We start from the raw sequence: 10,945 nt of genomic DNA on the forward strand, positions 1-10,945 counted from the left end.
AACTTTCTTAGATTTATCAAGATAACTGCAGATTTAGCATTTCTCACCGTTAAAAAAATAATCAAGAGACTATCAACTCTCTTAATTTTAAAAGATAAAGAGTTTCAAGCTTGGTTCATAAATAAAAAATCTACAAGATCCCGTGCTCATAAAGATATTAAAAAATTTCAGCAACACCCACCGAGATATTTTAGGGAGACCTCTCCGTAAGACTCATCGTAACAAAGAAGCAGCAAATCAAAAATAATAGCCAGAAGAAACTCGATGATTATATGAACAATTAGAAATAGTTCTAAGTTTCAGAAAAAATACAGCAAGCAAAACATGCTTCTAAAAAGTAATGTTATCTAATGACTTACCATTGTACACCGAAATAGATTTCAATCTGCTGCTCCTGAAGTTCCAGATGCTAAACGTAGACACGTCATAATTCATATACAAAGGTGAAAATAAAGCATAAATTTTAAGGGCAATACCATAAAGATTTAATGCAATGAAATTTTAGTTCCACCAAACCACCTATGGATAAAGAAGCTTATATATATATATGACATAATGTGCCATGCTTTGAAATCCAACGATTCCGAAATAGTCATTTTTGAAAAAGTAGATATAAAAATAACCCATGGAACCAAAGATGCCTAGTTAATTTCATTTTCAAAGAGTGGATTATAAAGATGAAACATCCGAACCAAAGGTATCTCTGCCATGAAAAAGTAATACGCACATTAATATCTGGAGACCATATTATACAGGCAGCTCCATTATTTAAAAGACTGGTAGAAACTTCCAAGCAAATTCACCTCGAGTTCATAACTCAAAAGTTTTGTGAGGAAGAAAAGAAACATGTTGCCTCTTGTATGATTACTCCACTGCAACTGGCTCATTCGTATCTAGTCATCAGTGCGGTTACTGTCTCATTCATATGTATACACCTAACACAATCACAGTTTCAAAACCAAGGTGCAGCGGAAATAGTACTTACCCTCGAGTTGTAAAATGGCTGAAGCAGAGAACCCAAAGCTTCTTAGCTGTAATGGAAAGGCATATGATTATCTCTATTATTCATTTCTGCAAAGTTCAATAGTTGGATATAAGAGAATCAGCTACAACCTAGCAAAGGTTCCTGTCTTACCTTTAAAAGTAAAGTGTGTACGTATATGAAAGATGCTCATTTTCAAAATTTTCCCCAAGTAAACATTTTCTGTCAATTGTGTAGAGGTAGAAAGAAAAAATTCTGTTTGGGTTAATCCTTGCAAACGTATGCGCAGTACATTCAGAGCATTACATGTTTGGGGTTTAACTTGAAAGAAGCTTACTAGAACGGTCGTTACGAAATGAATATAAGAAGACGCGTATGTTTGTTTCCAATCCTCATGTCCAATAAATTATACAAGCCATCAAGATGTTGAGGATTCTACGGAAAAAGAACACTTAAAACATACAGATTTGCAAATTTATCACGATGAAAAATTATTATCGAAATTTAAGAAATTACATGCATGAGATTTCTGCTAATGCTTATCAGCTAAAGAAAAAAGGATGAAAATAATCAATGCAGAGACCAACTCTAGACAGCTTCTTCTATTCTCTTCTTTATTCAATTTTTGCTTTACTTCGAGAACTAGTTCAGTTACACTGTTTATCATTTATTATTAAGACCTACTTCACTCCCCCCCGAAATCGCATCTGCGTATGTAGGAATATATATAGATGACTTTATTTCTGTCTTGCTCACGTGAATGTACCGCACTAGGTTGCGCACACATTATATGACTATATAGCTTACATATTGGGCACACCCAATCAGTTGCCCTAACAATGCTAATGTGCTTCAACGGCAGAAGAAGTGTCGCCCTTTTTAATGAAACTGTCGATATACTGTTTCCTGAGAAAAAGAGAAGAAGCCACAGTAAATAAACAGTCTGGACTTATCCTTACCATGAAGTTCAGAGTGTGGTCTAAAACAATGATGAAAACAAAATGCCCACAATTTTCCTTTTAAATTAAAAAGAACCAAGTCTCCCACCAATTACCTCACAGGATGTTCGTCATGAGGGCGGTTGTACGGAGTCCATACTGGCTCACCTACAAATAACCTCATCGCCTGCCAGGACACGGGTAAAAATTAAAAACACACCATACTTCCCAATTATCACGTAAAGATCTCTAGACAATTTTATCCTCGAATTTTTAAATATACAATTTGCATATTAAAACTTAAACATTTATGATAAACTGAAAAGCTCTGTCAAAATAGAACACCTAAAATAACATGTTTTCAATTTTAACCATGTATTTATCTTACAAATCTAATGATTGCAATAAAAAGTAATTCAACTTTCTTTCAATAATTCAGTTAGTTAGCTATTTAAAGAAGATTGAAAACATGCATGACCATCATTGACTGAAAATTGTAAAAGGAGAGGCTCTTATCCATAAGAAAAAAATCTGGATGAAGCAAAACATTAAATAGATGGATAAATGGAACATCAAGGTACAGGATGTTAAGTTTGTAGTTGCAGTTGGATTGATTCGATCATGAGATACATTATTGATGGTAAATCATCATTAGATAGATATTCTTATATATATATATATGGTCATTTACATTATTAATATATTAACTAGTGATGATTAACCATAGAAACATGTCTCTGTCTCTTCATGAGACATGTCTCCTCTCATATTTATGAGTCTTCAAATCTGCATTTGGAATATATCAATTGCATTGGCAATGTTAGTACATTTGCAAAAAAACCAATCCATGTTAATCAACATGATATTAGAGCAAGTTGTTGGGAATGATTAGAATACCAAAGTCCAAACTTAAAAGAGAGTTAGAGAGGAAACCCTGCTATAAATTATTGGCATCGATATAATAGAATGCCTTCACGAGAAGTAAATTAGAGCATTCTACATTCAACAAACTTTTCGAAACCAGAGTAACCGCGTAATTATTTACATAAGGTTCCTTCCACATATGGGCGACGACTGTTATGAAGGAGAGGTCACGAGATTGAATCTGTCTGTTTCTTGTTTGTAAGCACTTGTTATTTCTTTCTGGCTGCCATAGTGAAATTTACTTTGGCCATTAAAGATCATATTAACAGAACCAAAGGGAATCTATTACCAAAATAAAAAAATATTTGTAGTATTGTGGAGCCTCATTTTCTGAAGTTTGGCAGAACAGATTTAACTAAACAGAGATATCAGACTATTATCAACAGCAAAAGCCTGTGCATCCATAATCTCATCAGAATATCAGTAATCGCCATAATCAATTATCAAGGAAGCATTATCAAAATTACTTTCTTGTTGATATGGTGACCCAAATACCCGGACTCTTCATTCTGGATATGGGATAATTATTCATGAGCTATCTATGTTCAGTGATTCATCCTTATATGCCGATGATTTATATTGCATCTACAATGGACATTTGAAGGATCTAAGCTGAGAGTTGTGTGAGATACATAAGCATCTTCTCGACTTGAATCATCCGCGAATATCACAGTGGATGACCAAACTTAACGGACACTACCAATGTTACGATTGGAAATTTACGATGGTAGAGATAATAATCGTGGGCCCGAGCCTATGGAAATTCACTAGTTATCTTTTGCACTAAATATGGGAAGTTCATACTATCAAATGATATTTGGTGGTCATTAACGCTGCGATTTAAATGCCTGTCTAGAAGAATCGTTGTTGTCTTGCAAGACTACTTAATTTTAGGAGTACAAACAACAAGCCGGAGACTGGGTGATTAAAATAATAATAATAAATAAATAAAAGTCTATCAAGGGATGCAATTGGTATAATAGGAAATGATTGTTTGATCTGTTCTGCAGATCCAAGTTGGAGGCAACAATAGATAAATATTTGGATAACAAAGGTAACAAATAAAAGAAACTATCGAGTCTTCAAATGGTCACATGAGACATATTACTAAGGAGTCAAATATGACGATAGACATTAAAGTCAAGATAGATACTCAAGTGATGCTGATGGCATGTAAGGACATGTTAATATGGGATCTAGGCCAATAAAGGTAGTAAAGATTGTGTTTCCAGATTTCATCTATAGGCAGAGAAGTCTCCACAATTCGTTTTAACAGAGTATCAAAGACCAGTGTTTAGTTTCATTCTTGTTGCTGGGTGATTTGGAGAACAGATATTGGCATACCGTGGATGGGTTTAGAGAAATGGGCCTCAGACTATTGGTGAGATGATTTTGAATAAATGGATGCATCTCTCATGGTACCTGCAATCAGGATCGAATACTTGTTTCAAACTAATTGTCGATAGAAATTGTTTTACAATCTACATTTACCACGGTGAACACTCTCAAGTGATTATAGATAGCTGATCCGATTGCAGCAGTCAAAACCTGACGAGTTTCATCAGATCTGCCTCATGCATTGGCTAAGACATTTGTGTCTCAGACCTAGAGCTCATCCCATGGCAAAGTCCAATCACATTCTCAACGGTTTGAATTTCCGCTACTGGGTACTACCTTTTTTAATGAACAACATAGTCAAATAATACAAATTATTTTGGCAGAGATAATATTAATTTCCAAACATAAGAAAGATTCGAGGCAAAAATTAATTCATCATTCAATAAAGACTATGGTTTCCAATAGAGATGAAATATAATTGCACCGCATATTTGGGTTATTAATTCTTCATGGACCTGTAAATATAAGTTTAAATGACACCCAGTGACAAAAGTAGCTAAGGACTACATTCTTTCATCCAGCGACAGATCGTCAAGAGGAAGCACCGAACATGGAGGATATTTATTGTTTAATGTCACAGTCACAATGTGAACTTGTAATATGAATGACATGTATAAGTTATAGAGAAGCAGCGATGAATGACATAAGTGTGATAATGTATCCATGTCAAATATATCCATGGCTAATAGACTATATCAGTCAGTTCATTCTACAGAGGCGTTTCTAGATTCTATCTACAAATTTCAATGATATTTGGAACATATTATTGGTGGAAGATATTCATTTGTGCTGTGGACGTGACCTTGGACTATGAAGAACATTCTTTGTACTAAAGTCCTTTCTATGAAGAGCATTCTTTGTACTAAAGTCATTCTTTCTCCACTAGCATATAAAATCATTTCATCGAGCATAAATTTATTAAGTCCTTAGTAAGTATGAAGACAAATATATTGGAGGAACTTTGAACAAAGGTTGATAGCCAAACCACAAGTGATAATCGTGTTTGACTAGAGAGAAAATAATAAATGTACAAACTACTCAACAAAAGACGATGGATATTCAGATCAGATCTTGAAATGAAGAAAGTAACTTGAAGATTGATGCCTGAAAAATAATTGTGAGTTGAAGACTATTGTGGTCTAACATTCCCTGGGAATTTTAATTATGAGTTGAAGACTATCGGTCTTAACATTTCCCTTCAATGATATAAGAATCGAAATTTTACATTGTGGGGGGAATAATAATCAATGTTTCAATCTCACTCAAACCATCTTTAGAAAGGAGATGTTCCATGACCCTCATGGGTAAATACGTATTCTTATCCTTGAGTATTACATTTATCTATTCTTTGTAGCATCTCTCATATGTGTAGTTCTATACATACTAGAAGAGTTATTTCCCTTGATCTTTTTTTTTTATGTTTGAAGATGTTCTTGCAGGAAAAGAAGACTAGTACACATGCCACCAAAATTGTGCAAACTCGATCTTATGACAGTAGCTCTAAAAGAAGTTGTGATCAAGCTCGATAAAGTGAAGCTCTCGACGCAAATATCTTTGATGATTGAGATTATCAGTATCTTTCTACAGTAAGAGGGAGTATGACACTTCTTCGAAGGCAATGCAAGAACTTAGAAGATTGATACTCAAAGGGAGTCTAGAAATACATGTGTGTGACTGCATGATTTTGATGGGCCTACTCTTGAGTGCATCATGAGAAATTATTGACTTATCACTAGAAAAACGGAAGATTAATATCAAATTCAGAGTAAGTTTGACAAGAATCCTTGAGAAAAGAGAGCCTCTAAGGGAGTAGCTATTGGACCTGACTTCCCAAGATCATTGTTTAGAGGGAGAATTTTGAGGTGCAATCCTTTATGAATGATATCTCCTCTATGAGGAGTTCTAAGTGAAATTCCTTGTAATGCATTCTTCTCTGTGAGAAAGAATTGAGGTGAAAGCATTTTGTACCATCCTCTGACTTGGTTCATGGTGGTTACTATTTCGCATATGATATGTAATGAAAGGTGAGGATCTTTCATTAACATATATAAATAGAAGGTAACCAGTGTAAGATGATGATCTTATAAATGATAGACCTATTATCATGATAGACTTCATTAAGTTGTTGTCCCAAAGTGTTGAAAGTCATGATAATGAACGTATCATGATCAGACTTCATTAAGTTGTTGTCCCAAAGTGTCGAAGATCATGATACTTGTCATGATAGAGACCACGACATGTGATTTTCTTGTTATCTAATACTATATTAAATTGTTGTCCCAGAGTGTCAGAAATCAGATAACCCATATCCTTCTAGGCTATAACATATTCTTTTGGTAGGTATCAAGGAGTGCACATACCAAAGAATATATGTATGATGAATATCATATGATTGATATTTCTTGTTGAATCATACTTCCGATTATATTAAAAGATATCATCTAAGTTGATGGATTTATGTCGATATCCTTAAATATGTCATTCCAGGAATATCATACCGAGATGATATCTCTTCATATACTCAAGAGCATAATGTGTTCTATAACAATCCTTCCTAACTAAGAGGGAGTGTAAAGTTTGTAGTTGTAGTCAGATTGATTCGATCATGAGATACACTGTTGATGGTAAATCATCATTAGATAAAATCATAAAATTCTTATATATATATATGGTTATTTACATTATTAATATATTAACTAATAATGATTAACTTGAGATATGTCTCCTCTCATATTTATGAGTCTTCAAATCTGCATTTGGAAAATATCTATGTTCCACGGAGTTTCCGAGACGGGGACGTTTTAGGGGACGGGGACGTGTTTCCGGTACGGGTACGGGTTGAAGCCAAAATTTAGGGGACGGGACATCAGGGGACGGCGATTAAAAACATAGGAGATTTTTTTTAATATAGAGACAAAATTCAAATATGTATATCATAACATTGATAAACCATTCACCATAGACATTTTAGAAGATAAATACATGGAATATTATCAAATGGCAAATACTAAGTGCTTCCATTATAACAATATCACATACATATATAGTAAAAATTAAAATGCCTAAAGGCTTCAAGTATCATGCTGAAATCAGAATGAAATAAAGAGAAGTCCAACTAAAATTGTTAGTAAATAGTAAATACCGAACGCAGTCTTGCCTCACTAAACACAATCTTTGCTCATTGCTGCTACTGCTCTTATGTTTTTTTCCTTCCTCTTAGCAAGTATGTTAAATCGAAAAATGAGTAGAAGAGTTAGTGTTTTAATGGACCAAATATGGGTTGCATATTGTTATTATGTCTTTAAGATGACTAGGGGCCCACACGAACAACAAAAATTAGGAAAAATTGTTTTTTTGGGGATGGTTTGCCTTTACCAGATTGACTGGAAAAAAGGGGACGGCCAGCAGTTTCGGGGACGGATAGGGGACTGCAAAACTGTCCCCGATACTGCTGGCCGTCCCCAAGTTTTCTGCCCAAAAAAATTGGCCGTTTCGGGGACGTTTCTGAATTTTTCAAAAAAGGGACGTCGCAGGGTACGGCCAAAATCCGTACCCGCGTCCCCGTTTCGTACCCGGTACGGGTACTAGGGTACAGAGGCAAGGGACGCGTCCCCGTGGTGCATAGGAAAATATCAATCACATTGGCAACATTAGTACATTTGCACAAAACTATCCATGTTACTCAACATAGGAGTGTCCAAACACAAATGTGGGCATAAAAAAGTTTGTCAAAGATCAACTTCAGAGTGCCATGTGGAATAATAACATTGGTAGAAAAAAGGCTTATTACATTAAAGAATTTAGCCCCACCCAGAGAACATGGTGAGAAAGCATACCTTGTGTGGTTGCTATTACAGAGAAGGCAAGGTTGTTAGTGGCACAATTTAGGATTGGATCTCATCACCTCAGGTGCAAGATGGGTAGATGGAAGAAGCCCAAGGAGGCCTGGGAGGAGAGAACTTGCATGTTTTGTAGGACAGGAGCAATTGAAACGGAATAGCATTTTCTCTTGGAATGCATAGCTTATGACAATATCCCAACTTATTATGATGTCATCCTAAAGGCGGATAACATGCATAGCTTATTTGAAGTTGCAAGATCAAACAGTCTCCTGAATTTTTGGTTAATATCCATATCAAAAATATTAGAAATGGAAAGGAATATGGAATTGCTTAATGTTGCAACCCTTTGGTCCCTTAGACTTGTGTGCTCTTGTGAACATCATTAAAATCATTCATTCATTCATTTCACTTGAAAAACATAAGCAATCAATCATAAAATACACAACATCAAGTTACAAGATATTCTAATATACATTGAATTTTTCACAGTTCATCGAATCAGTTAAAAATATTTTCTAATTCCACTATGTATATTTTTACATCAATATTTCAGACTTATGAATAAGACATGTTTTGATATACATGACTATTTTGCAGCTCATTCGCTTGATTAAAAACGTTTAAATTCAATTGTACATAATTTTTACAAACCCATTTCAGAATTATCAAAATGCAAAAAGAAATTGTTAAGTAATATGCAAAACACTCTCTGAATTGTTAAACATATAAATATTCATATATTAGCAAACCTAGATATGGCTAAAGAGGAAAACTATATCTATAGAATGTCAAATGAGATAAAAGAACCCTTTGCCAATAACCAAAAGGAAAATTTGAGATTAGACAATCATACTAATTCAAAAAGAGGCCTACTTTATTGCCCCATACAGAGATTATCACATTTAACTTTAAAAGATCGCAGCAGATTATCAGAATCGCAAACTAAGCATAGCACTGAATTTAATAGAAATAATTTTAGAAAATCGAAAAGTAAGAAATTATCCCCTACAGAAAAGTTCGGCAAATTAGAGCCATACCTTAGTATAGTTTGCACTGTCCATTGTGAAACGGTGATAGATCCCTGCAGGCAAAACAATCAAATCCCCTTTCTTGACCCAAATCCTGATCCACCTGTCATTGTGATCCCTCACATCAAAGTAGCCGCTGCCTTCCAACACCAACCTTATCTCCTCGTCCAGATGAAGGTGTTCCTCAAAGAAATTCTTGAGCTTGTCCTCATAGTTTGGAAGTTTATCGGGGGAGCAAGTGATCGTGTCCTACAAAATGGGGAAAAAAAAGAGAGAGAAAACGGACTAGTCACAAATCCTAAGTATGAACTATGAGAACATGGGCCATGACTGGGATATAGAGCCCCTACCGAGTAATTGTAGCCCCTCTCCTGACGGATCCGTTGCAGCTCTTCACAGGTATCGAAACTGTCGCCCTCCAAGTGCCAGTACAGAACTCCCAAGTCTAAAGTCGCGAGTCACAAAAATTCATTCATACTCCTAAATAGCGAGAGATAGAAAGACAGAGAAAGGCAAAGTGTATAAAAATACCCGCTAGCTTCTCCAGCGAAACGTATTCTTTCGGTTCACAGTGATGAGGCAGCCGCTGATCTTCACCTTCACGGATATCCTTCATGTACCACGCTTCCATTCTGACGCACAGACAACATTGAAACCCCGAGTCAGCATTCGTATTAGGCCAAACAAAAAATAATAAGATGAAACCCTAAGCAAAACATTTCCCTGAAATCGCAACCGCTAAACAGAAAGAGAAACACAATTTAGGCAGATACCTCAAAAGCCTCCAAATAAACGCAATCTATCTTTCTTTCTCCACTGCACCACAAGTAATCGAGGATTGTTTATCGTTATTACAGGCCGACCGCTTCCCCCTTTTATTTCTCCGCTTGATAAGCACTAGAAATTTCGTACCTGACCAAAAACAAAAATGAAATTCAAAAGCTACAGGCCCAATGAATCATCGACATTCAAAAGAAGAAATACGGTATATGTACAAAGCTATAAAATCAACCGTCAAAATTTGACAATTACACCACATGATGTTAATCTGGCATAGGACCAGGTGCACTGAATCTTACAAATGAAGGCGGTACTCCATACGCAAAATTCTATCCGATTTAAGAGGCCCACAAATCTCAACAAATCAAAAAAATCCATCCACCATAGAAGAATACAGAAAATGAAATTTGATAAGACTTAAAGTTAATTCGAGATGAGCAATGATTTACCTAGCCCAAACTCCACAGCCAAAACCCCGCAAATAATTCAGTCGCCTCTCTAATTGCAAAGAGGCCGCCCCTCTTATTCCTTTAACCGGGGCGACAGACCCGGAATTTTGTGGTCTGTGTTGTATTTTATAATTTTAAAATTTACCAAGTAGCTATATGTTTTTTAATGATATTTTGATGTTTAATTAAGCTATACAAATTGATTATGATAAGGAATAATATGTTATTTTGATTTACATAATCAAACATGGTTCTATTTTCTATATGCACAATGTTCATAAAAATAAAATTCAAGAGCACATTCATCCTCTTGACAAAAATGTTTGTTATAGAGACATATTAGACACGTTTCATGTGTATGCCTCATTATTTAATGTCTTAGTAGGAATCTCTCTCGTTAAATCAAAATCTCACTTAAGTACCAAAAAATAATAGTCATCAAAACTAGGGAAAATAATCATCATTGTTGTTATCATTTTATGGTGAAAGTGTAGACCCTATGTATCACTATATTATACTATAGAACTCTTACCTAACTAGTAAATGTCAAAAATGAAATAGAAGTGCCCACATAAAGACCCTTATGGAGCATCATATCTTCTCT

At 35.1% G+C, this 10,945-nt stretch overlaps 1 protein-coding gene and 1 long non-coding RNA gene across 2 annotated transcripts; both read right to left on the bottom strand.

The window, feature by feature from the left end:
• Positions 1-619: 619 nt before the first annotated feature.
• On the bottom strand, positions 620-900 carry LOC149534889 (uncharacterized). The gene is made up of 2 exons (XR_016358137.1): positions 804-900; positions 620-703 (listed from the first exon to the last, which is right to left on the bottom strand). It is a non-coding gene; the product is annotated as an uncharacterized LOC149534889 (long non-coding RNA).
• Positions 901-1,579: 679 nt separating this feature from the next.
• On the bottom strand, positions 1,580-9,962 carry LOC149534890 (acireductone dioxygenase 1-like). Its single transcript, XM_089807672.1, has 6 exons — positions 9,886-9,962; positions 9,644-9,744; positions 9,463-9,557; positions 9,122-9,361; positions 2,037-2,107; positions 1,580-1,888 (listed from the first exon to the last, which is right to left on the bottom strand). The coding sequence occupies exons 2-6, from the start codon at positions 9,741-9,743 to the stop codon at positions 1,825-1,827; spliced, it is 570 nt and encodes a 189-aa protein (XP_089663798.1). The 5' UTR covers position 9,744; positions 9,886-9,962; the 3' UTR covers positions 1,580-1,824.
• Positions 9,963-10,945: the final 983 nt, after the last annotated feature.

Source organism: Cupressus sempervirens, chromosome 10 (assembly GCF_028749045.1).
Source record: "Cupressus sempervirens isolate cs-2001-9-10 chromosome 10, ASM2874904v1, whole genome shotgun sequence".
Taxonomy (NCBI): domain Eukaryota; kingdom Viridiplantae; phylum Streptophyta; class Pinopsida; order Cupressales; family Cupressaceae; genus Cupressus; species Cupressus sempervirens.

What these genes read in the sequence shown, in the direction of transcription:
- LOC149534890 (XM_089807672.1), bottom strand. Translation starts at nt 9,743, where the DNA reads ATGGAAGCGTGGTACATGAAGGATATCCGTGAAGGTGAAGATCAGCGG. An exon ending in TTCGCTGGAGAAGCTAGCGG is followed by an intron (nt 9,558 to 9,643) that starts GTATTTTTATAC and finishes TCGCGACTTTAG; the next exon opens with ACTTGGGAGTTCTGTACTGG. An exon ending in ACAGTGCAAACTATACTAAG is followed by an intron (nt 2,108 to 9,121) that starts GTATGGCTCTAA and finishes GTGTCCTGGCAG; the next exon opens with GCGATGAGGTTATTTGTAGG.